General features: G+C 43.0%; 1 protein-coding gene across 2 annotated transcripts; it reads left to right on the plus strand.

Annotated features, from left to right (window-relative positions):
* Positions 1 to 26,429, plus strand: HAL (histidine ammonia-lyase). Of its 2 annotated transcripts, XM_036891041.2 has the most exons (20): positions 1 to 342; positions 985 to 1,045; positions 1,152 to 1,179; positions 1,520 to 1,594; positions 1,687 to 1,759; positions 1,850 to 1,916; positions 2,219 to 2,256; positions 2,877 to 3,002; positions 5,014 to 5,153; positions 6,875 to 6,922; positions 7,546 to 7,693; positions 8,423 to 8,518; positions 8,615 to 8,673; positions 9,463 to 9,543; positions 16,482 to 16,547; positions 16,624 to 16,789; positions 19,243 to 19,377; positions 23,696 to 23,804; positions 23,904 to 23,973; positions 25,497 to 26,429. In XM_036891041.2, exons 1-20 carry the CDS (start codon positions 96 to 98, stop codon positions 25,635 to 25,637), a joined length of 1,974 nt encoding a protein of 657 aa, XP_036746936.1. In that variant the 5' UTR covers positions 1 to 95; the 3' UTR covers positions 25,638 to 26,429. The 2 variants fall into 2 exon arrangements, with proteins under 2 accessions (XP_036746936.1, XP_036746938.2); XM_036891043.2 differs by lacking the exons at positions 985 to 1,045; positions 1,152 to 1,179 and having other exon boundaries at positions 41 to 342.
* Positions 26,430 to 26,639: the final 210 nt, after the last annotated feature.

The following is a 26,639-nucleotide window of genomic DNA, read 5'->3' on the forward strand; positions in this document are numbered from 1 at the left end:
CCAGTGACTGCCACTGGTGACTGTCAGAGGCGAAAGCTCAGGCCAGGCCTGGCTGCAGTGGTCTCCTCAGGCCGCAGCCGTCGGGAAGCGCAGCCATGCCCAGGTACACTGTCCATGTGCGCGGGGAGTGGCTGGCAGTGCCCTGCCGCGATGCACAGTGCACCGTGGGCTGGCTAGGCCGGGAGGCTGTTCGGCGCTACATAAAGAACAAGCCAGACAACGGAGGCTTTGCCTCAGTGGACGACGTGCACTTCCTTGTGCGCCGGTGCAAGGGCCTGGGCCTGCTGGACAATGAGGACACGCTCGAGGTGGCCCTGGAGGACAACGAGTTCGTGGAAGTGGGTGAGTGGCCGGAGGGGAGCAGTGCACCCTGATGGGGCTGGGCTTCGACCTCACATCGCTGTGGGGGAAGGAGGCTCTGCTGCTGTCCCCCGGCAGGAAAATGCTCTCCAGCTGCATCACGTGCTCGGCCTCTGTGTCTCTCAGACACACCCTGAGAGAAACCTAGGATTCTTATCCCCCTTTTAGGGCTGAGGCAACAGGCACAGAGAAGAGGTGACTTACCTAGAGTCAGACCTTCAGTAAGTAGCAAAGACTACATTTGAACCCCAGGCTGCATGTCTAGTCCCTTTGCAGTCCAGAATCTCCAATTACCCTTCAAAACAACTCCCCAGACTAAAGGCCCCGCAGGTAGGCAGAAGGAGCTCAGATTTAGAACCAAATAAAGCTGGGGATGGGGATGGAGGTGGGGGTTAAATCTTGAACTTTCCTTAAACCCCTGTATCCACACCAGATACCTCCCTCTCTGCCTTTTGCTCTCCTTCTTTGTAATGACACTGAGAACATGAAAGCATCTGGAGTCATTTTAAAGCAGCTATTTCTATAGAATTCAAAGGCGGCTGAGGAGCCCCTTTCTTGATTTACCAGCAATGCCAGGCGTGGCTCTCTGCGGTGATCTGTAAGGATCTTGCCTTCTTGTTTCAGTGATAGAAGGGGATGCCATGTCTCCCGACTTCATTCCCTCACAGCCAGAAGGCGTTTACCTGTATCCTTTCCTGCAGGCTTGTTGGTCTGCTCTGGGGGCTGCTTCTGCCAGCGACGGGGTTGGGGCTTTTCCACACTACCCAGGGTTTTCCTTTACCTGGCTTCAGATACAGCAAATACCGGGAGCCTGAGAAGGTAAGCTTCCAACCACTCTCTTTTTGTTAAGAAAATGAAGTCTCCCTCATGTAAAGAGGGGAGGGCAGAAAAGTCCCTGGGCAAACACTGCCAGTTAGGACAGGGCCGTACCCAGCTCCTGGCAGAAGGTAGGGAAAGGCATTATGCTTTTCTGTGTCGTGTCTAACTTTCTGTAATCAGCCTCCTCTGAAGCAAGCTGGTATTTAATTAGCACATCAGTGTTTCACAACAGTGTTAAATCTCCCAAGTGTCAGTTTGGTCCTGCCTGAGGCTCCCCCATTCTCTTGTTGAAGCAGCCGAGCTGTTCACACTCACAGGATGATCCCCTTCTTTTGTGCAGTACATCGCCTTAGATGGGGACAGTCTAACCACAGAGGATCTGGTCAACCTGGGAAAGGGGTGTTACAAAATAAAGGTATGCGGGTGGATGGGGAAGGATGTTCTCTGAACGTTTTTGCTGCGTACGGAAGCCTTCACCATGCTCAGCTCCTAACAACGTTTTCCTAGCTCACTCCAACTGCTGAAAAGAAGGTGCAAAAATCCAGGGAAGTCATAGACAGCATCGTGAAAGAAAAAACTGGTACCTTTTTCCTTTGTGTTATTCAATTCTTTTTGTAGACTTAAAAACATGGCCTGTGTCTAACTGTATAATGTCTGTTTTTTGTTCTAGTTGTTTACGGCATTACTACCGGCTTTGGAAAATTTGCCAGAACTCTAATTCCTGTCAGTAAGCTACAGTAGGTTTGATTCCCGCCCTCCCCACCAAACACACACACATTCACATGCCGCCCACCCCGGTCTTTGAAATTTCTTTCAAGGGGGATAATTAACATTTGCCCCCAATTTACTCATGAAGAGGATGAGGCATGTGTTCACTTGCATACAAGTTGGTATTAGAAACAGGCCTGCTGGTTTCTTCCACGGCAGCACGCTGCCTCATTCTGCCGCTCCAAAAGTGTAACTGTTCTTCCCTCCATCTCACCAGCTGAGGGAACATTTTCACTTGGATCTAAGAGCGCTGTTTCCCTTTCTCTTCCAGAGAGCTCCAGGTCAACTTAGTACGCTCACATGCTTCAGGTAAATCATTCCAAACACTGGGTGCCTTCTAGATCTTGCTTGATTTGATGAACAAAGTACAGCACAGTGTGAGGCACCTATGACAGCCACAAAGAGCTCACATATTCCAAAAACTAGTGCTAATTCTGCTGCGGGGGGAGGAAGGGAAGCAGAAAGTATCAGACAAGACCACCTCTCAGCCGAATCTCAGCAGAAGGAATGGACCAAGTAGGGATGGGATTGGGACAGAAGCATGTGACCTTCATGCCAAGAGAGTGGTGCTTTCAGGGAATGAAACTAAAGTTGGAACTCAGTGAATGAGTACATCAGGACAAGGGGAGGCAAGAATCAGGTCCCATCTGACTGCAGGGAAGCCTGTGCTGGAGTCTGGATGACATTCTAAGTGTTGAGGAGGGTAGGGGCTGACTGAAGTGTTCTAGGACAGAGAACTGAGAGGACAAAACTGGGGTCTCCCATTGTCTAGAAGCAAGGCAGTCAGGACAGGGGGCAGTCCAACTATCCGCACCCACAGGAGAAAGGTAATAGGAGACCTGACTGAAGTCAAGAGAGATTTGAGAAATGGAAGGAAGTGGAAAAGATTTTCGTTTTCTAGGAGGAAACATCAGTTCTGTTTTTTGTAGGTGTTGGGAAACCACTGATCCCTGAAAGATGTCGGATGCTCTTGGCTTTAAGGATCAATGTCTTAGCCAAAGGATACAGTGGCATTTCCCTGGAAACCCTCAAGCAAGTTATTGAAGTCTTTAATGGTAATGTAATGGATCACCAGACTGACCGCCATTGAGGCTGGGCATGTACCATAAGATAGAACTGATTGATGGATGGTGAAGAATTGGCTGAAACAAGAAGCCATATAATAATGGAGATGAATGGAAAATGGGCTTGTCAAGAGAAGGATAGCTAGGGGAGGGGTGGGGCTGGGCAGACACTTATTCCTGTGTACTTTGACTCACTTCTCTTACCCTTCACTTAGTATTTGGCATCTTTAAGTCTGGCCATAAGTTCAGAGCTGCAAAGAACCTTTGATTCAGTAGAATCTGGTTAGAGAAGTTGTATCAAATCATCTGGGAAACACAAGGATTCCTGGGTGTCCATCCTAAACACCAGTTCTGCAGTTCTGGTTGGTGCCTGGGAATCTGAAATCTGAATGCTTCCCAAATGGCGGGATAGCCGGACTTAAATAACTGAAATTCAACTTCTCACCAGAGTGGAACAGAACTGTAAAGAGAAAGACTAGCTTGTGGATCATGAAACCATCTACTGCCAAAATCTGATGCAGTTCAACTCTTTGCTAGAACTTGCTATAGGAAAATCCCAATGTGGAGGCATGATTTGAAATGTTTGGGAGGCCACTGTCCCTTCTCACAGATAAGGATAAACATTGTAGGTCAGCAGAGGCTCGGGGAACTCTGTGGGGGTGAAAGTGTGGGGGGAGAAGTGGGGTTGTGTAGTCACATAAAGCAAAGTACATGCCCAAGTCCCCATGCTACGGACACAAGTGACACATAAACCAGATAGGACAACCAGTGACAAGCAAGCTGAATGAACAGTTTATAGTATATAGGGCTGTGCTGAACAAACCCACAGGGATTCCAAGACCCATTTTTCTCCCACCCTGGTCTGCCCCACAATCTTAGATACTACAGCTTTGGCCTGGAGTCCACGTATACTTCATGGATGAGTCTAAGGCACCTCTGAGTCCCCTGGAGCTCTGAAAATTCCCCAGGTTAAAATATGATCTAGAAGCTGGCCTGTGGATGGCATAGCTTTACCCTCCTGACATTGTTTAGCAGTTGGAAAAAACACTGCTATCAGGAGTCTGAGTTTACTTGAGAAAAAAGAAGCCCCTTTTGGGGTAACTTATTGGGAATTTCCTCCAAATGGTACATCTCTATTTATAAGTGGTGGGGGGGTGGCAAACTGGGTGACACGTAATCTGGCAAAAAAGAAGAGACTAAATTGCCTATGACTTTACCTCCCTAGAGAACCCCTGTTAACATTGTGATGGGCGGTACCCTTCTGTAACACTTTATTTTCTAATATACGTATTTCCCAACCTTCTCCAACAACTTTTAATGGCTACACACCATTTGGTCATTTAAAAGCGTCTTAATTCCATATCTAGGTCATTTCTAATTTTTTGTTCTTAGAAACAAGACTATAAATAACAGCTAGTTTGTGATCATGTCTTTAAGATACGTTGCTATAATTTCTAGAAATTTCTGTATCAAATTAGAATATGCACAGTAACAGTAAGCAAGGTGGCAGAGGATCAAGGAGGAAGTAGTTAAAAGAACAGATAATTCTTCTGGAGGTACAGGTTCCAGATCAGCTTTCTTCCACAGAACCTGATTTTGATTCTCCCTCTATGCACAGTGTTTGCCCAATCACCTTACAAAGCAAATTGAGTGTGTCCTAGTTAAAACCTATAATATTTCCTATAGTTTTAAGATAAAATCTAAACTTAAAGTGGCTTACAAGAGAAGGCTTTGCTACTGGGAGGGTCCGCCTTCCATCCTTCCCTCCCTCCATTCTCCTTCCTGTCTTTCTCCTCTCCCCCTTGCCTCTTGCTTTACTCTTTCTATGGCAGCTAAGCCAGGCCCCTCAAGCATATAGTTGGGGGAATTGTCTTTCCCTGAGTATGTGCAACATCAAGTGATACCAGTTCCTTTCCGGGGGAGGCTGGTCTCACCGGCAAAGCAAGGATGGCCAGAGAGAATGAAGTGCTCCCCAAGTGACTGATGCCTACCTCTCTCCCAGCCTCCTGCCTGTCCTATGTGCCAGAAAAAGGAACCGTTGGTGCCAGTGGAGACCTTGCTCCGCTCTCTCATCTTGCTCTTGGGATGATTGGAGAAGGGAAGATGTGGTCTCCAAAGAGTGGCTGGGCTGATGCTAAATACGTAAGACTTTAATAAAAAACTTCCTTCTGCAGAAATTTCTTGGGCTGGATACGGGGTGTTCTTGCATGGTTTTTAAATCACTTAATCTTTACAGACCCAATGAGGGAGCCACCGTTATTCCCTTTGTAGTGAGAAAATTGAAGCTTAGAAGTCAAACTAGGCAAGGTTCTTAGCTTTCCTGCTTTACCATCAGCCTTCAGGACTTCATGGCCACCTTGGTGAAAAGGTGCAATGGCCAGTGTTAATCCCAGGCATTTATTCCGCACCTAATGCTCCCACTGCCCACTGGGAAGTCCCACACTGTGGCAGGTTTATTTGGTTGCTGGTTCTCACAGGTGAAGAGCCACAGATCATTGTATTTGCTGTGTGGTCTCTAGAAAGCAGGTTCCATTTTTCCCCAAGTTCCCAACTGCTGGCTAATCAGAAAGCTTTTTGATAAAGTTTTAATGTTTCTTCTTCCATCTCCAAATTCCATCAGAGCAGCCCAAAGACTTATTTGAAGTGCCATCTCTGAACAATTGCTGAGAGGTCCCCTAACTTAAGTGAAGGGGCAGAGGACCGAGGAGGAGGAGGAAGTTAAGCGAACTTACAATCCTTACGGAGATACGGGTTGCAGCCCACCTTTCTTCCATGCAGCCTGATCTTGATTTTCCCTCTACGTAGTGTTCCCCCAACCACCTTCAGATCCAAGCATGTCCACACTAAAGCCTGTATCGCTTCCCATTGTCCTTTGGATAAACTCTAAACTTAAAGTGGCTTATAAAGTCTTGTCTGTCATGCTACCCCCTCATCTCTCCCCACCAGGCTCTCCGCTACAGCAGCTGGAGGTTCCCTGCGGCTGGCAAGCGCTGTGTCCTAGACAGAGGGGCGAGCACATGTCCATTCTGCTCCTCCCTGCTCGCTCCCGTTCCTCCTCTGACAAAGCCTCTGGGAGACGGCCCTCTCTGCTCTCCTGTTGCTTTTCCCTACCCGCCAAGTCCCTTCTGCCCCTCCTTTGTACTCTCCTAGCATCTTACAGGATTATTTTCCACCAAACCCTGACCACTTCCTCCCTCCCGGAGCACTTAACATACTATTTCTGCTGTAACTGCCCCGAGCTTGTCTGCCTCGGTTTCTCCTGCCTGCATCTCCAGCACCCTCCCCAGAACAGAATCTGGCCTGGAATAAGTACTCTTAATAAACCTGTGAAATGGGCACAGTAAATGGTGCTGGCTCTGTCTTCCTTCTTCCCTAGAAGAACCTTCACTTAGTGTCTGCTTTCACTTCTTCATTTCAAGGGCAGATTATCCTGCCAGTGTTTAGGTAAGTGATGAAGGTGGAGGACTTTTTAGGCCAAGCCCTGGAGGCAGGGGAACACGGACAGTCAGGAGCCCAGCTTGAGTGCTGGACGGGTGGGCACACGTGCTCGGGAAGCAGCAAGAGGAAAAGTGATTCACTAAGGTGGAAAACAAACATGAAGGACCTAGAAACCAAAATTCAGGCTTGAGTCTGTAGGTACTAGAGCCCCATATTTAAGTGCAAAAATTATTTGGACAAGTCTGCTTTCAGACTAAAGTACAGAACTAGAGAATAGACCAGAGAAGAACAGAATCAATTCATTTAGATCTAATATTTTATAAAAGACCTTTGGGCTTAAGTACCTTTTATTGGATTCCTCAGGAAATTAGAAATAGCTGGTATTTCACTTGATACCCATTTTGATCTTTTTAATCATTCTACAGGTCCTGGAAGCTCATGGATTGAAACCAATTGTTTTGAAACCAAAAGAGGTGAGGAGATTATGGAAAAATTTGTTCATTTTAACAGTTCTTTGCTTATGTACTATTTTCAGTCTTAATATCAGTCTCAGTGGATTCTTAAACATGCCTTACATATTTGTTAAAAGTTGGTCACTGAAGAAAGGGTTCCTCCATAAGCATTTAAAAGATTCTTCATTCCACACATGCTTGGGGTTCTCTTACCTAAGAAATTAAACTTCATATCATGTTATCTAAGGATCTCTAACAGATATTCTGAGCCAATACCCCTTAAAGTGCTCTGAGCCAAGAGTCTTGAGCCAGAATTATTTTAAAATGTCTACAATGATGAGAAGTAAAAGAAGAAATGCAACATAATTAAGCTAAGGATTTATATGCAGTCTACTCTATAGCTACATTGCTGCCTCAAGAATGGGGACATTTAACAGGGATTCCATTTGCTGGATTTATACTAACAATTTCCATCGGGTGGCCCTTAATTATCAAGGGGTTCAATAAGCATTACTGCCTTGTGCTTTAGAAAACATGGATAAATGTCATTCAGCTGACTGGCTTAAGAAAGCAAAAGATATGAAACCAACTTGTATGCAGTTTTGTTACAATACAGTAGGAAATGTCTCTCCTCCTCCCCAAAGGGCCTGGCACTCATCAATGGGACACAGATGATCACCTCCCTGGGCTGCGAAGCGGTGGAGAGAGCCAGCGCCATCGCACGCCAGGCTGACATTGTGGCGGCCCTGACCCTTGAAGTGCTGAAGGGCACCACCAAAGCCTTCGATACCGGTCAGCACGGTTCCTCTGTTTGGGTGCAGTTCATTCAGCGAGAGCTGCTGACACTGGCTGGTGGAGGTCTTTAGACACGGGAGTGGGGAGGACGGAAGGAGGAGAAAACCAAGTGCCTGTAGTGCCTGCAATACTGCTACAGCTTTCTCCAGGTTGTGTGCACTTGATCCTTGAAACAACCACATTCTACAGACACACTGACCTTGAACGTTAAGTGACCTACCCCAGAGCACACAGGTCTGACTCCCATGAAACTATGTGTTGTCTTAGGAATCTGTTCATAGGGGTTTACAATTAGAGTAGGATTAGACTTGGTTCCCATGAGAAAACTTGGAGAGAAAAACTGTGGAAGTGGTAGCTTACCTCGAAAGTAGTGATTTGGAAAGATTCCCTATGATTATATGTGGTAGGACAGAAAAACTGTCTAAAAATAACTTGGTTAAAATTAGGCCACTATAGAGCTCCCTTCCATTATGAGCCTGACTTATTTTAGGCTAGGCCTAGTGTCTTGAGTTGAATGGGCTCAACACATACTGTGCAATCAGATATGTAAAGTGTAATGAATAAAGTCAATAAGGAGAATCCTGCTTTCAGAGTTAAGTTTTAATTGTGAGCAGCAGTTAGGAACTTCTGGGACTTGTGAGGGCTGTCTGCACCATGGATGGTCCTGAGCCACGGATGGTAGTGACTCAAGTAAGAGGTGCTCATTTTCTCCTTCCTCACTTCTAGACATCCATGCTGTTCGCCCTCATCGGGGGCAAGGCGAAGTCGCTTTTCGCTTTCGGTCCCTCTTGGACTCGGATCACCACCCATCTGAGATAGCAGGTCTGGGCGTGTTTCTGTGAGTGAGCTTATCTGGGTTTGGGTTTTGTGGAAAAAATGATAACACATTCTCTGCCATCCTCGCCACCTCATCCGCAGAAAGTCACAGGTTCTGTGATCGTGTTCAGGACGCATACACCTTGCGCTGCTGTCCACAGGTAAACAAACAGTTTATTTTCTTTCCCCCAAATCAGCAAAGAATATAGAAAATGAAGGTGTTAGAAAATCGTGTATTGGTCTAAATTTCTCTACTGCTTCTAATAAAAATTATGCACATCCTACTTCCATTTGTCCAATTATTGTAAAGTTTCTACTCTGTATGATAAGCTGTTGCTGTTTGAACTGCTTTGTTCTTGCTGTGTGGGTTTAGGGCCCTATCTTTTAGTAATACTCTTAGTAATAACATCATCCTAACCATTTAAAGGAGTTTTACTGGTTCTCCCTGGTAGATGGAAACAGAGCCAGCCTGCCAGCAATATTCACAGAAAAAGTCTAATCAAAGTTCAAGCACGCATCCAAGATTGTACCTTATCTGAATTTCATAGGCAGATACAAACCATCATAAATGAGTCTGTGAGACTTAACTTTAAATAAAAAAGCAGATGGCCTGGGTTGGCATGAGGCATCTTGCATTGCAGGTGTTACCGCTCATTTGCACAGGCAATTAATTGAATGAGAGATGAACACACATCTCAAGAATGAAAGAGTGTTTCACGTTCCAATCCAGAATGTAATCAAGACTCCTCCCAGGAGTAAATGCCCTCATTTCCTTTCAGTCAGCAAGTTCTGTTCTAGCTAGATCAATCAAAAATGTCTATGGATAGAATTGCCAAATAAGCTCTACAGTTAGAATAAATCCTTGCTCTTCTACTAAGAATATCAGACTGTGTGACAGGCACCATTATCAGTATCTTCCACGCATTGACTCATTTCATCTTATATTTTAGGTCCATGGTGTGGTGAATGACACAATCGCATTTGTGAAGAACATTATTACCACAGAACTTAACAGTGCAACAGATAATCCTGTATCTTTGGACTGTGTGCCAAGCTGTAATTACAGAATTCCAGCTGGTAATTTTAAGATCTGCTGAAGTGATCATTTTGTGTAGCATCTCTGTTCTATCACTGCATTTCACAGACTAAGTGCCTACAAGTCAAGACTTTCTCTAGATCAGAGCTGGTAAGGCAGGTCTGTGAACCTAATTTCAGGTTTTGAGTCTAACATACTATTTTTTTTTTTTTTTTTTAATAATTATTTTTTATTGAAGGGTAGTTGACGCACAGTATTACATTACATTAGTTTCAAGTGTACAACACAGTGGTAGAACATTTATATACATAATTCTAGGTTCCAGCTATCACCCTACCAGGCTGTTACAATATCTTGACTATATTCCTTATGCTATACCTTACATCCCGGTTACTAATTTCTTTTACCATTGGAAGTCTGTCCTTTTTTTTTTTTTTTTTTTTTTTTTGTGAGGGCATCTCTCATATTTATTGATCAAATGGTTGTTAACGACAATAAAATTCTGTATAGGGGAGTCAATGCTCAATGCACAATCATTATTCCACCCCAAGCCTAATTTTTGTCAGTCTCCAATCTTCTGAGGCATAACAAACAAGTTTTTACATGTAGAACAAATTCTTACATAATGAATAAGTTACATAGTGAACAGTACAAGGGCAGTCATCACAGAAACTTTCGGTTTTGCTCATGCATTATGAACTATAAACAGTCAGTTCAAATATGAATACTCATTTGGTTTTTATACTTGATTTATATGTGGATACCACATTTCTCTCTTTATTATTATTATTTTTAATAAAATGCTGAAGTGGTAGGTAGATACAAGATAAAGGTAGAAAACATAGTTTAGTGTTGTAAGAGAGCACATGTAGATGATCAGGTGTGTGCCTGTAGACTATGTGTTAATCCAAGCTAGACACGGGCAATAAAACATCCACGTATGCAGAAGATTTCTCTCAGAACGGGGGGGTGAGGTTCTTAGCCTCACCTCTGTTGATCCCCAATTTCTCACCTGATGGCCCCCCTGCGACTGTGCCTGTCTTAGGTTGTTCCTCCCTTGAGGAAACTTACCCGTCTCTGGCTAACCAGTCATCTTCCGGGGCCATACAGGGAAATGTGAAGTTGGTAAGTGAGAGAGAAGCCTTATTGTTTGAAAAAGTTAGCTTTTTACTTCTTTGCATATTTATGCCCTGTGGCTTCTATGCCCAGCATTTGTCTTGAGGTATCTTTACCACTTGGAAGAATTATGATACTCGGTAAATTTGATATGAGGCACGAATTCTATTTAAGGGTTGTAATTAGGAAGGAAGAAGAAAAGCTATAGAAGTAGCAGGCAGAAGAAAACATGGGAAGATTGATTATTTCTTTGATATATCTTCTTGTAGAGTAACTTCAGCATGGATAGGTTTTAAGCTACTACTTAAGTTGCGCACACACATTAACATAATAGGAGTATAGTTACATAACCAAAGCATATCTGTAATTACCAGCCATCTGCAGTGAAACCAAGAAAACCAGTTAGGCACCTTAGGCATTTGTGAAAACTTATCTATGATATGGTGGATATTGTCCAAATGAACTTGAACAGTCTGAGAGAAATCAGACAAATTAAAACAACCCATTCCTGGGGACTGTTCACATGCCATATGTTCTTTTAACAATAAATAGTTTGTAGTTGTAAGACTTTGGAGCGCTACAATTTGCACTTCTCCAAATTCTTGGTTGAGTTCCAACAGTATAGATCCAGTCCAATTTTGTTGTTTTACTGTATGCACAGGCCAGCTTAGATATCTCCTTCCTCATTCCCATGGCAGGTCCAGGAACTGGTGGGATGAGTGCATCTACAGCTGTAGCAGTGCGTGGATCTTTGTTGGGGTTTCTTGATGATCATCTTCTGGCATGAGTCTTCCAGAGGGTGCAGATGTTGGAAGTTCTTTTTCATATCGTATCTTAGTTCATTTTCGGGGTAGCCCAATTAGGCTTTGATCCTCTGTATAAACACAAACAGACCCTTTGCCTACACTTTTATATGCCCTTTATACCCTTGTGTAGAACTCGTTGGAGGTTACCACACAGGAACTGCCCTTTTTTTTTTTTTTTTTTTTTTGCTATCACTAATCTACACTTACATGACGAATATTATGTTTACTAGGCTCTCCCCTATACCAGGTCTCCCCTATAAACCCCTTTACAGTCACTGTCCATCAGCATAGCAAAATGTTGTAGAATCACTACTTGCCTTCTCTGTGTTGTACAGCCCTCCCTTTTCTCCTACCCCCCCATGCATGTTAATCTTAATACCCCCCTACTTCTCCCCCCTTATCCCTCCCTACCCACCCATCCTCCCCAGTCCCTTTCCCTTTGGTACCTGTTAGTCCATTCTTGAGTTCTGTGATTCTGCTGCTGTTTTGTTCCTTCAGTTTTTCCTTTGTTCTTATATTCCACAGATAAGTGAAATCATTTGGTATTTCTCTTTCTCCGCTTGGCTTGTTTCACTGAGCATAATACCCTCCAGCTCCATCCATGTTGCTGCAAATGATTGGATTTGCCCTTTTCTTATAGCTGAGTAGTATTCCATTGTGTATATGTACCACATCTTCTTTATCCATTCATCTATTGATGGACATTTAGGTTGCTTCCAATTCTTGGCTATTGTAAATAGTGCTGCAATAAACATAGGGGTGCATCTGTCTTTCTCAAACTTGATTGCTGCATTCTTAGGGTAAATTCCTAGGAGTGCAATTCCTGGGTCAAATGGTAAGTCTGTTTTGAGCATTTTGATGTACCTCCATACTGCTTTCCACAATGGTTGAACTAACTTACATTCCCACCAGCAGTGTAGGAGGGTTCCCCTTTCTCCACAGCCTCGCCAACATTTGTTGTTGTTTGTCTTTTGGATGGCAGCCATCCTTACTGGTGTGAGGTGATACCTCATTGTAGTTTTAATTTGCATTTCTCTGATGATTAGCGATGTGGAGCATCTTTTCATGTGTCTGTTGGCCCTCTGTATTTCTTTTTTGGAGAACTGTCTGTTCAGTTCCTCTGCCCATTTTTTAATTGGGTTATTTGTTTTTTGTTTGTTGAGGCGTGAGAGCTCCTTATATATTCTGGACGTCAAGCCTTTATCGGATGTGTCATTTTCAAATATATTCTCCCATACTGTAGGGATCCTTCTTGTTCTATTGATGGTGTCTTTTGCTGTACAGAAGCTTTTCAGCTTAATATAGTCCCACTTACTCATTTTTGCTGTTGTTTTCCTTGCCCAGGGAGATATGTTCAAGAAGAGGTCACTCATGTTTATGTCTAAGAGGTTTTCGCCTATGTTTTCTTCCAAGAGTTTAATGGTTTCATGGCTTACATTCAGGTCTTTAATCCATTTTGAGTTTACTTTTGTATATGGGGTTAGACAATGGTCCAGTTTCATTCTCCTACATGTAGCTGTCCAGTTTTGCCAGCACCACCTGTTGAAGAGACTGTCATTTCGCCATTGTATGTCCATGGCTCCTTTATCAAATATTAATTGACCATATATGTCTGGGTTAATGTCTGGATTCTCTAATCTGTTCCATTGGTCTGTGGCTCTGCTCTTGTGCCAGTACCAAATTGTCTTGATTACTATGGCTTTATAGTAGAGCTTGAAGTTGGGGAGTGAGATCCCCCCTACTTTATTCTTCTTTCTCAGGATTGCTTTGGCTATTCGGGGTCTTTGGTGTTTCCATATGAATTTTTGAATTATTTGTTCCAGTTCATTGAAGAATGTTGCTGGTAGTTTCATAGGGATTGCATCAAATCTGTATATTGCTTTGGGCAGGATGGCCATTTTAACGATATTAATTCTTCCTAGCCACGAGCATGGGATGAGTTTCCATCTGTTAGTGTCCCCTTTAATTTCTCTTAAGAGTGACTTGTAGTTTTCAGAGTATAAGTCTTTCACTTCTTTGGTTAGGTTTATTCCTAGGTATTTTATTTTTTTTGATGCAATTGTGAATGGAGTTGTTTTCCTGATTTCTCTCTCTGTTGGTTCATTGTTAGTATATAGGAAAGCCACAGATTTCTGTGTGTTGATTTTGTATCCTGCAACTTTGCTGTATTCCGATATCAGTTCTAGTAGTTTTGGGGTGGAGTCTTTAGGGTTTTTTATGTACAGTATCATGTCATCTGCAAATAGTGACAGTTTAACTTCTTCTTTACCAATCTGGATTCCTTGTATTTCTTTATTTTGTCTGATTGCCGTGGCTAGGACCTCCAGTACTATGTCTAACATACTATTAAATATGATTTCAAAACTGACCCACTAAAGATTAAAGGAGGTATTTCCAGCACTGGCTGAGAGGTTTCACAAGGACATCCACCCTATAACCCATGGCTGAAGTTGTTGGTAGAAGGATGAAGCCCCCTGCCACAAGCATGAAGGCCGAGACCCTCGGTAGGTCTGACGGCCATGCAAACCCTCCTGGCAGAGGGGATGCCGTGATGCATTAAGCAGAAGGCAACCTTTTACCACTCCAAAGTATTTGCCAGCGAGTTATAACTTTTGCCATCCAGGTTTTTATTTCTGACGTGGACTTTACTCAAATCAGTGTTTCCATATTTGTACAAACAATATTGAGTGCTTCCATTTCTCAAGGATGGTACGTTTCTTTCCTTTCATGGTATGCGTATCTCAGAGCCAACTTGTTTTTGCTTTGGAATGTTCTTTGATGGCACAGGTCCCCCAGAAGTTGATGTGAGCTGTCAGGGGTCATACTGGCAAAGTCTTCAGAGACACAGCACTGTGTTTGAAGACCACCCAGGCCCTTAGGAATCTCTTTTACCTATCCCTGCCTCAATTCTTAATACTGGAGAAAGTGCTGGATTAGCAGCCATGAAAGCAGTTCACAGCCTGGGTCAGCAGAGTGGTTTCACAGCAGCTGTGTGAGATTTATCAGCTTTTTAGTGTGGCTTCCCTGATAAGATTTCTTCAGGATGTGTGTTTTATGTCCTCTCAGATTGTTGCACAGTTAGGTTAAACTCACAGTAAATAATACTCAACTCACTCACCTCAACACCACCCCACCGCTGAATGGGGCGGAGTGTGCATGAACTCTGTAGTCGTGTCTCATCAATCAGTCCTTGCACTGTAGAGGAGGAGAATCCATTCTACACTTACATGACTGAGATTTGAAAGGGTATCTTATAAAGTAAAACCCCCCAATATTACCATTAGAATCACTGGACATGGGAGAAGGGTAATTTAATTCCCTACTGAATTTCGCCCCCCCACCCAACTTGCCCAGCAATAATTTAAGTCAAAAGTTCTTTCCTTTCTCAACTAAAGATTCTTAATTATTGGTGAATTTTCAGTAGGCAAATATTTGGGGGTTCTTCTGCAATACTGTGATACCTGAAACAATATTTTTCTGAATTTTCTGTTGCAGATATAGAACACCTATTATGTAGTTTGCTGGATATTATGGAAGTTAAATTCTGATTGCTATAATCTGATGGCCAACAAACAACTTTGGAACAACTAGAGAACCAAAAACATGCTTAAGTCTTAACTGGTGCAGAGATGATTTGCTTTAGGAGTCAGAGAATGGAGAGAGGACCAGGGCCCGTGGTCGGGGGTAGGTGCACGGAGAAGAATGGGGCCAGATGTAATAGGCTCACAGTTTTATGTACAGAAAAGAATAACTTCAAACTTGACTAAGTTAATGTAACACATACATCTCCAGCAATCTGGAGGTCAGAACCTTTCTCTCACAGAGTGAGTTCCTGGTTAATAGGTAATAAATATTCTCTAGTCCAGTAGGTGAAAACCAGCTCTTTGGAACCGGAAGAAGGGTCTGTTACTGCCCTTGCTGGGTGCCTGTTGGTTTAAGTGAAGAGCATGGTAGAACTGAATGGTCCCTGAGGGTGTTCATATTCAGTGAGTCTAAGCTGCCTCCTACTTAAATGGGTTTGTGGCAACCTATTAGCTGCCATCAGCTGTGAACACTGCTGGCACATGATCGCCGTGTAGAGAATTTGAAAATTTTCCCAGAACTGATTGTTCCAATTTGGTGGTTGCTCATCGGCACACTCTTCCATTCAGCAGATTCTTCTATGGAGCACAAGTCACTGTGGAGTTGCTTTTAAACTGGTATCCTAGGGTGAGTTCTTAGTTTCAGGTTATAAACTTTGTGAGGGAAAGTGAATAACCACTGGATTACTACAGTTATGGTGCTTGAGAACCTCTAACCTCAAAAGAAAACATCATTTTTGTTCCATGTTTCTTTGGCTCCTCATTGGGTGTACATGATTCATCTTTAAGGTTTGTGTGTGTGTGTGTCCCTTTATGTCAACAACTGCTTGCAGGAAGATTTTCCTTTCCACCCCACACTTGTACAAATAAACACTGCATCTCAATGTTAAAAGTAAGCAGAGTCAGGAAAGAGTTACACATACATCCTCCGCTTTTTTAAAGTTCATGTTATACCATTTTGCTTATGAAAGACCTACGTCAATATCTGTTTTTTGCTAACGGAAAGACATCTGAAAGCGGAGGATTTTCACTTTTGTGAAAAAAAGATTTAAAGCAAAAAAAAGAGAAAGAAAACAGCCTCCAGTCTTGGTCTTACAGAGAAGCATTATCGAGGCAGCACACCCTGAGCAGCCAGAGCCGCCCACCGAGCTTCCTCCCCGGGAGCCACCCTCAGCTTCTCAGCCTCCAGCCACCACAGCTCTGAACTCTGTCGTGAGCATCTGTGCTTTCTATTTATTTTGGGCAGCTGTTAGCAAGTGTCCTAAGGTCTCAGAAAAGCGTAAGAGAGGTTATCTTTTTGGGTCTGGGAATGCTCAAAAATTTTGCGTATAAATCAATGGTAAATGCTTCTTATTGGGGGGTGGATGAGGGGTGGCTGTATCTGAAGTGCTCAGCAAATATGATATTCAAGCCTTAACCTCTTTTGAAAGATGGTATATGCCAGTAGGGGAGAGACTATTTCTGGAGGAAACTTCCATGGTGAATACCCAGCAAAAGTAAGCTTTTTAAACTTGCACCTGACCCTGAAAGCATATTCCAATACAGGCCAACTGAATTGAGACACTCTTTCAGGCCCTGGACTATTTGGCCATTGGAGTCCACGAACTTGCTGCAATTAGCGAAAGAAGAATCGAAAGGCTCTGTAACCCCTCCCTCAGCGAGCTGCCTGCCTTCCTGGTGGCTGAAGGTGGTCTGAACTCTGGCTTCATGATCGCCCACTGCACAGCGGCGGCCCTTGGTAAGCACACCGCCCTTTCCCAGAGCCAGGTCTGTCCGTCTAAGGGCCTTTCTGTTTTACCTAAAAGAATCAGCTTTTGTCCCTGAATGAGATCTAACTTTTCACCATTCCATTTGCATCCATCTTCTCTCAATACAAATGCACAGCTTGTCTTTTTAGTATTTTTTAGAAAAATATATAAAATAAGACTTAAACAACATATGCTGAAACAATTGCACACTAATGAAGTTGTAAATAAAGAGGTTTTCACAATTTCTCTGTCGGACGCAAATGACGTCACATATGAACTTAATCTTTGTAGACTTTCCCTTAATCTCAGTTTGAAGACCGTCAGAAGGAAAAAGACAAAGATGTTTCTAGTTAATGGTACGACCTGAGCTGACCTGAATGATCACACAGTGGATAATTCCATAGCTACACCAACCACTAAAACCGTAAAGATGTGATTTCAACATGTAAAAATGCTGGTAGGATGCAAGATGCCCTCTATGAAAATTGAGCTTCAATATACCTGATTTCTGACTTAAGACTGTAAGGGACAGATAACACATCAAAATAGGGTCTGGCACAAAGAGTTTCACTTCTATTTACTCCATTGTCAACAGCAATACCAGAAGGCAGGTACTACTGTTACCTCCATTTTACAGACGAACACCTGCAGACCCAAGAAGTTAAAGTGGCTTACCCCAGATTGCACAGCTCGTAGGAATTTAAGTAAAATTTAAAACCAGGCATTTTTTTTTATCCCACATCTGTGCTCTCACTGCAATTAACAAAGATCTCAGTTTAATCAATACTTAATCCTAAAACATGGTTGCCAAATTTAAAATACAAGTGTGGGATGCCCAGTTAAATTTGAATTATTTGGGACAAACTTGTGCTAAAAAAATTATTTTTTATCTGAAATTAAAATTTAATTGAGCATCCTGTATTTTTTCTGGAAAACCTACCCAAGAGGCAGGATAGCATTATAGTTAATTAAGAGCATAGACTCTGAGTCCAAATTTTCCAGCAGTGTGATATGGAGCAAGTTTCTTAATCCTGTTGACACTCAGTTTACTCCTATGTGAAATGGATGAAAATTTTACCTAACAGGCTGTTTTCAAGATTAAATGGATTAATTAATGCATGTAAAGCCTTAGAACTGTGCCTGGCATGTTGGAAGCACTAAATAATTAGTTGCTATTAATACTACTCCTAACCCCTTCCTCATCTAAGCCTCACACTGAAACTCAACACACATAACCAACCAGGAGTCACAGAACTAATCTTCTCTGTCCAGTATATTTTATTGGTTCACTTACCTTTTAAAATGCCTCTTTAAAGGCAGCAATTTTTTGCATTAACATGGAGGGATTGTGGTAATTGATTTCTAGAAAACATGAGGGACTTTGGGAAGCCTCCTTGATTCCTACTGAAGTTGTTCAGCTTGCTTTCATTAATGAAACTGGAGATTCCTTTGGGACTTGTAAGTTATCTTTCTGAACGAGCCTCACCACTTCCTGCTTGTCCATACAGCAGGTATAGGATCCCAGGACCTGGGACTTGCGGCGCTGAAATCCAGGAAGTCTGGGCAAACCAGGATGATTTGCTCACCCAAGTTTATACTTGGATCATCTCACAATCCTGCATAGCATTGAAATGAAGCTTCACTCAGAGCCACTTTCAAGGTCACCAAAAAGGGGGGGGAAAATCCCTTAGTTTGACCTTTCGTGGTTTTTGAACCTGAAGAGTAGGAACTTTGTAATTTAGGTCTTTGCTATTTCAAGTGTGGTCTCAAGGTGAGAGTCTGGCCATCCCCTGGGAGTTTGCTAGAACAGCAGAATCAGGCCCATTCCAACAGTTAGCTTAACAAGATCGAGTGATTCATATGCACAATGAAGTTGGAAAGACACCCATCTAGGCCATCTCTAGGATTCCTCCCACATCCTCTGAGTTATCTCTGGCAGTCATGAAGCCCTTGCTTAAACCCAGTACAACCACCTGTCATCAATGAAAGTCCGAACTGTTAATTTTGCTCAAGATCTGTGGGTCTAGCCTGGATACCCCAAAATCACGTCTGAATTCTAACCCTGCCTCCTCTGGTGACACAACCAGGAATATTGTTCTCGAGCACCTGCAAATGACCACTACATCTTTTTTCTCCTAGTCTCCCTGGTGGGCTAAATGCTTCCAGCGTTTTTAACTTGGCTTTGTGACATTAGGGTTCCCATCCAGGTCTTATCTCAGAACTCACTATAGCCTTAGAGTGCTTTTCCGTTTAGGAGAAAACAACCTGCATCCTTTTCCTAAAATAATTTTGGACCTTCTGGTGCTTGGATAGTGACCAAGCCCTTGGGGAACCCAGCTCCTGCACAGAGTATTCCATGCCTGGGCCACCTCAGGCAGCCAAAAGGCCTTGTTGCAGCTCTTCCCATTTAGAAGCATACTCAACCTGCCCTGGCCTCTTGCAGTTTCTGAGAACAAGTGTCTGTGCCACCCTTCTTCTGTGGACTCTCTCTCCACCAGCGCTGCCACCGAGGACCACGTCTCCATGGGAGGATGGGCAGCGAGAAAGGCCCTCCGGGTCATCGAGCACGTGGAGCAAGGTAACCCCAGCCCCTCCAGGATGTCGGGCCCCACTGATAACCTCCTACTCCGTGGTCCCCAAAGGGACAGCTGGCTTGAAGCATCAGCATCCTCCGGGCACTTGTTAAAAAGGCAGTTTCTCAGGCCCCACCCCAGCACTGCTGAATCAGAAACTTTAGGGAGGAAAGAACAATCTAGGTTTAACAAGCCCCCCAGGTGATACTGATGTTCGCTGAAGATTAAGAAACACACCTACTGGCGAAGCTGGTTCATTGCCCGGCCTTTTTTTTTTAATGAGACTTTTAAAACATATTCAAAAGTGGTGAGATTTAGTACCATAAACCCTCATATACACCTACTCTGATTCAAGCTTCATTCTTTCTTTTACTTTTCTCAAATTACTTTCAAGCAAATCCCTGTCACATTATTTCCTTCCAACATACTTTATCTCTTACATACACACAGTTACCACCATGATGCCTTTTCACAGCTCACAAAAATCAACAAGAAGTCTTGGTAACACCACCAAGTACAAATTCAAAATTTCCCAATTATCTCCACGATTTTACAGTATGTTTGTTCAAATCAGGATTCAAGGTCCGTGTTTCAAATTTGGTGGTCAAAGTTTTAAGGTTTTTTTTTTTAATCTAAAAGAATCCCCTCTCCCTTTTTCTTCTTCAGGCAACTGATTAGTTAAAAAAAACAGGTCAGTTTTCTGATAGAGACTGATATTCTGGAATTGCCCCTTAGCTTCCTTGTGGTATCACTTGTAACTTGTTCTCTGTCCTGTGCATTTCCTGTACGTTACCGTTGGTCCTAATGGCTTGACAAATTTTAGATCCAACCGTTTTGGCAAAGATACTTCCGAGGTGGAGCTATACTAGGCCAAGTTCTCCCAGCCTTAATTACTGCTTGTTTTGTTTTTTAAAGAGAAATTGCCTTCCTTGAGCACTGTTACCCAAGTTCCTAAGTTTTTGCAACTGTGTTGGAAGGAGTTAGCTGACAAAAGAATATCACTGCTGTAGTTCCCCCTTCTCCATGGGGAACTTACCAGACCACCCGGTTGGACACTTGAAACCTCAGGTAGCGCCAGACCTTCTATATACTGCTTTTTCCTGTACTTACATACCTTACGGTAAAAGCTTAACTTGTAAATTAGACATGAAAATGATTAACAATAACTAATACTAAAACAATAATTATAAAAATAGACAGTAATTAAAGTTATGTGAATGTGGGCTCTCTCAAAATATCGTATTTACGGCACTCACCCTTCTTGCGGTGACTTGCGGCGGACGCAGGGGGATGAATGACGTGCGCACCGCACCCTTACGCAGTGTTAGGCTTACTGACCCCGCTGATGCCACGGCAGGGGGAGGATCACGTGCTTCCCGTGGCAGTCGACACGTAACAAACGTTCTGGCTCTTCCTGCCGCCGCTGTCCGCCCGGTTCCCTGTGCTGGAAACCCAGTGCTTCCCTTGTGCCTGCAGAGGACCCTTCCCTACCTCAGCACCAGGTTCTCGCGGCCCTTCTGCCTGCAACCGTGCTCCCCAAGGGTTCACGGGGTTCACTCCCTCACTCCATCTGCCAGCTGCGCGTTTCACCTCAGATGCCTTCCTTTCTGCCCCGGGCCAAACGGCACCTGCCATTCTTTCCCTTTGTTGTTACTGTTTTTCTAATAGCCCTTAGTACTCCTGAAATACTTAGGCTTGCCTTTCCCAGTAGAATGTAAACTCTGCAAGGGCAGGTTCCCAACTATCTGGATCACATCCCAAGGTGGACCTAAAATACCTAGAACAGTGCCTGGCACAGACTTGGTGTTCAAATGTTTGCATGGCAATAAAGTTGGTACTATAGGCCCAAAGTCTACATCCAGTTCATCTGAGGTAGTTCTATACGTTTATATCAAGGAGGTGCTGTTAAGAGCAACAAAAAATGAATTGGTTGTTTGTATTTCAAGCATGCTCATTGTTACTGCAGTTCGCTTTGATTGCAGAGATTAAACAGATGCCTATAAATGTTATAATCTTATAAACTTGGATATAAAGTACAAGAGAAGAACCTGATTACAGTACCTAGTGATTCTTCACTGCATAGAGGACACAGAAAGAGAATAATTGCATTTGGTTGGGATGGTAAGGCATCTACCATCTGAACACAGTGAATTAGATATTCTTCTCATTAGCAGTGAATGAGATATTCTTCTCTCTGCCCTCTGGGAAATTAGTCTAACCAGAGGGACAGACCTCGGACAACATGACAACTCTTTGTAACACTTAGCAAAATTCTGACTAAAGAATAGCATTCTAAGGAGGATATAATTGAACCAGATCTAGTCTGAAGGGATGAAAAAAGGCGTCTCAGAAGAAATGTTTAAGATTAAGACCCAAACAACAAATAGAGCCTGCTAACTGTGGGGAGGGGTGCAGTATTGGTTTTGTATGGGAAGTGGATGTGCACAAAATAAAAGTATCCAGGATGAACTGGGACAAATGAAAAAAGGCAGCATGCTGTGCATGGAGGCAGCTGAGGGCTGCTAAATGTAAGGACAGAATAATATCTGAGACAAAACCTTGAGAGGCTATTGCATTCAGAGGGAAAGAGGTCCTGAAACATAACCCACTGGAGGAAGGAGGGGAACCTTTTCAAAGGAAGCAGCTAAAAACGCTCAGGGTGGCAGAGATCTGGAGGGAGAGGGAGACTGAGGCCCAAGAAATGAGCAGAGACATCTCAGGGCCTGAGGATATGAGGTCACAAGAACAGTCTTTTCTTAGTGAAAGGAATACAAATATAAACTAGCCTTGGGTGTCCGTAAAAGGAATAGCATCCGGTTTTAAAACTCTGAGGACATTCTTGCAATATAAATAGGACTACTATATATTTGCTTAGGATAGTTTTAGTTCATGGGTTGGTGTGAAGGTGAAGAAAAGAGTCATGTAAAACCAGGTGTGTCTGTGATTCTTAGGATATTTTCAGTGTGTGTAAGTTTTTGGAAGGGAAGGTTGAAAGTGGTTTTTAGGCCAGTGAGTATCAGCTTATTTCAAAATAAATGAGAACAAGAGAAAGAAACCCAAGTAAATCAAGATACTGCAGACCTTTGAATTTGTAGCAATAACGGAGCGGTTTTTAAAATCCCAAACCATGACCTCAGGGAGAGCAGCTGCTTGTGGAGAGCAACCAAGAGCACTTAACAAAATGTTGCCAACGTGGTGACAAGGTGTCCCTGACGGGTTTCACAGTCACCTGGCAAACCCACCTAAGAAGCTGTGTGTTATCTGCACTAGTGAAATCTGCCTTTTTCTCCATTTGCATCCTCCAACCAAGAGGCCAGATTCCTGTCATGTAAGCAGGGGAAGAAATCAGAAAGACTACCCAGTTCTGATCATGAGCCCCAGTTCTATTAAAGAAGTGTGTGAACTTTATTTGGTAGGAGGCTTTACTTCTTGGAGTTTCCAGTTCCTCGGGGGAGGATGAGATGCAAACTGTCTTCCAGGTTCGAAATGGATTCAGTAACTTCATCCTCTCCCATTGAGAGCCATCTGTACTCAACAGTTTGTAATGTACTTCATAAATTTAAAAAGAAGTAGTCAGGCATTTTTAATATTCCATTTCAGTTAAGTACTTAAATCATCTGCTCAACTTTAAACTTTGAAATTATTTTCCTGGAATAATGGAATCCAAAGTGGTTACATTTCTAAATAAATTTCTGTTAAAAATTCTTCATTAGACTGTATCAAATGTAGAAACATTTAGATTTCTCTAAATTTTGAGTTGATCCCAAGGGATGGTACATTTTGTAAGAGTTCTTAGCTAGGAAAAGACTATGGGAAGATCGTTTTCTCAGAAAGCTAAAGTTGGCAAGATACCAGTTTCTAGGATTTCAGTTTTAGTGGTTTTGGAGGCTTAAAACAGGCATTACAGAACTAGTCCCAGGGCAACCAAGGACTCATTTGATCATTTGCTCAATCCTCTGATGAAGGTCTATGTGCCTGGTATTTCAGGACAAAGGGAACAGCAAGAATAAAAACAAACAGAACTGTACAGAAAGGTGGAAATAGGAAAGAGATGTCATCCATCTTGCTCAGGTGGGGTGACCAGGGGAACACTGCGATCTTCACCTGGAGAGCTCTCCCTTTCTCACCATTAAAGATGCAGCCAAGAGGTTAGAACAGCAGGTTCAAAATGGCAACCAGATACCAAGACAGCTCATCCCACCGACAGATGGAGAGCCAGCCATGTGTTGGCTGGCGAGTGATGGTCGTCACCTACTTGTGATTTCTGTGCCTTGAGCATGAAGTCAGACTTTAACCAGCCCCCCTCTGCCTTTCTTGTTTTAGTGCTGGCCATCGAGCTTCTGGCAGCCTGCCAGGGCATAGAATTTCTACGCCCCCTGAGAACAACTACTCCCCTGGAGAAGGTCTATGACCTGGTGCGCTCTGTTGTAAGGTAAAGACAAACAGGTCCTTGGAAGTGACACCAGCTAAGAACTGTGAACCCTGGCGGCGGTTAATGTTTGGCTGACGCTTTGGTGTGTTTTCGCTGTAGGCCCTGGATTAAAGATCGCTTCATGGCCCCAGACATCGAGGCAGCCCACAGGCTGCTTGTGGAGCAGAAGGCAAGCTGGCTTCTTGGCTTGTTTCTTAATTTTGGGACATTATGGGAGAGCAAAGTGGGAGTGGGGAGTGAAAACACATCCTCTTATTCTTTTGTTTCCTGTCTATGCCATGGAAATGAACAAAAAGGTATGCATGCAATTTTCAAGTCTCTACAAAAAAAACTATTTGATAAACTCTTCAACATCTCGTGTTGCCCTCAAATACTATCTAAAGATTAGAAGCTGAAATGAATTTTAAATGGAGTTGTAGGACAAGTATTTGTGGGGAGAAAAATGAGATGAAAGCTTCATGGATCCCCCTCACCAAGAATGTTCCCTTTCATTCAAAAGTACTCTGAGTTTCTGTGATGCCATCACCACCACCACTGCCTGGTCCAAACGACTGCAGAGATCTCAAGAGAAACTGAGCAGGGCCGTGGGCCTGTCCAGTGCACTGATGTGTCCCCTGTCATCCTGACGGAGCTGTGGGTTCTCCTGCGGCTCATTGCCTCTGGCTGCATTGGCTATAGACTGGTCTGATAGAGACAGATGCCTTGCTGACTGACTCATTTTTAAAATACATTTTTTAAAGTTTTTTAAGCCCTTCAAGGTAACATGTGGGTGTTGTTTTCCTTAGAATTGCTTGATTTCCCCTGGAACCATTGCTCTGCCCTTGAGGAGTGATTTCTCCCCTTGCACTTCACACCTGTCATTTCTAAGTGTGTCCTGCACCCTTTGAGGGGGAAGCGCCCCTGCTTGCTGCCAACTTCGGTGCTTGTAGAGAAGTGTGAGAGGTTAGCCTTTTTAAAAAACTGAAATATTGCTGACATATAACATACAAGTGTCAAGTGTACCGTGCGATTAGATATTTATTTTTATATATTGCAAAATGATCACCGTAAGTCTGGCTAACATCTATCACTATATAAACTTGTCTTGTGATGAGAACTTTAAGGATCTATTCTCTTAGCCACTTTCAAATCTATGATTCAGTATCGTTAACTGTGGTCACCATGCTGTATGTTACACCCCCAGGACTTATTAATGACTGGAGTGGAGCTGACACTCTCATTTGTCCCAGGTGTTGCTCCTGGGCCACCTGCCACACTTGGAGCAGCAAGGGTATAAAGAACAGAGCACCAGTGCCAAGCAAATAGAGCAAATTAGGGAATTCACTGCCTTTTATCACTCGAGGCTTGCTTTAGCAACATAGTCCTACCCTGGGGCGACTTTCCATCAATCTGTCCACACTGAATTCTCTAGGTTTTATTTGCTGGAGTGTTTTGCTTTAGAAGAGTAAGCAGTCGAAAACCTTCATGGTAACTTTAGGAAAGTTTTGGACTTTGTATTTTAAAAGCTGTGAATGCAACCAAAGATCAATTGACACAGATTATGTGTCAAAGGCTTATAATAAAAACAAGCCAACAGCTGCTGCGTGGCTAGTCAAGAATAGATAATGTGTTGACTTAGATCAAGTTGATGTTTCATGGCATGTGAAAACAGTATTGCCACCATTTTGACGTTGTTTTGCCCTTGTTTCTCAGGTGTGGGAGGTAGCTTCACCATACATCGAAAAATACAGGACGGAGCATATTCCAGAATCAAGACCTGTTTCTCCAACGGCCTTTTCCCTGGTATCTCTACACAAGAAATCCACCAAAATCCCAGAGTCTGGAGATCTTTAACAGGTTTTGTCTTGGATTAGCAGATCAGATGGTACTTAGTTTAAGAGCAAACAATACTATGTTGAAAGAAGACCTGAGGGCTTTTCTGGGTAGATCAGTCCATTATATAATTCAGTTTTTCGAAAACCTACTTTGGTGAGGCTGTTGATAGTATTCTAGTTGGTAAATCTGGTAGTGCTCTTGTTCACCTGGTTCAAAACACAGGAGTTTTCGGATTTACAGGGGTTTTCTTTGTCTTAACAACATCAGTAGGCCACTTACTCTTAAGGGTAAGAAGAATAACCACAATTGCATAGATCTATTTTTTCAAAAGTATCATTGATATACATTGTATTGGTTTCAATTATACAACACAGTGGTTCAGCAGTTACCCATATTATTAAATCCTCACCCCGTCTAGTGTGGTCACTATCTATTAACAGAGTAAGATATTACAGAATCATTAATTGTATTCTCTGTGTTGTACTACTATCCTAGTGACCAAATTATATTGTGATAGTGAATTATTGTGCCCCTTTATCCCTCTCCCCCCAACCCACCCCAACTCCTCCCCCTTGGTAACCAGTAGTCCCTTCTCAGTGTCTATGAGTCTACTAATTGCACAGATGTTTTAACATTTGATAAACTCAAATCTTAAAACAGACTGATGGCATTTTTAAAAATATTGGACATCTGTGGGGTTTTTTTCTTGGCTTTGATGTGCTCTCTAACTTTGGCTGGCTGGCTGTACTATGTCATATGACAAATGTTCCTTAATTTTCTTTCATAAACAAATACTGCTTTAAATCATAATTTGTCCTTAAATTGCTCTTTCTTCTACTAATTGAATCATAGTAAAGAACAATTAATAGGTCAACGAGAGGTTTTGGGTAAAGGAGTTAAGGAATGAACATACTGGTATTGGAGTGGCTGAACCATGCATTTCACATTTATCATATATCAACATACACTTCAAAAACAGGACCGAGATGCTTCCACTGCGGTTGGAAGTTAGTAGTGCCA

The sequence above is a fragment of the Manis pentadactyla genome, chromosome 10 (genome assembly GCF_030020395.1).
Source record: "Manis pentadactyla isolate mManPen7 chromosome 10, mManPen7.hap1, whole genome shotgun sequence".
In the NCBI taxonomy this organism is placed as follows: Eukaryota; Metazoa; Chordata; class Mammalia; order Pholidota; family Manidae; genus Manis; species Manis pentadactyla.

Excerpts from the sequence above, each read along its gene's own strand:
- HAL (XM_036891041.2), top strand. The coding sequence starts at position 96 with ATGCCCAGGTACACTGTCCATGTGCGCGGGGAGTGGCTGGCAGTGCCC. Across the intron at positions 1,046-1,151 it reads CAGCCAGAAGGCGTTTACCT|ATACAGCAAATACCGGGAGC; the intron begins GTATCCTTTCCT and ends ACCTGGCTTCAG. Across the intron at positions 19,378-23,695 it reads CATCGAGCACGTGGAGCAAG|TGCTGGCCATCGAGCTTCTG; the intron begins GTAACCCCAGCC and ends TTCTTGTTTTAG.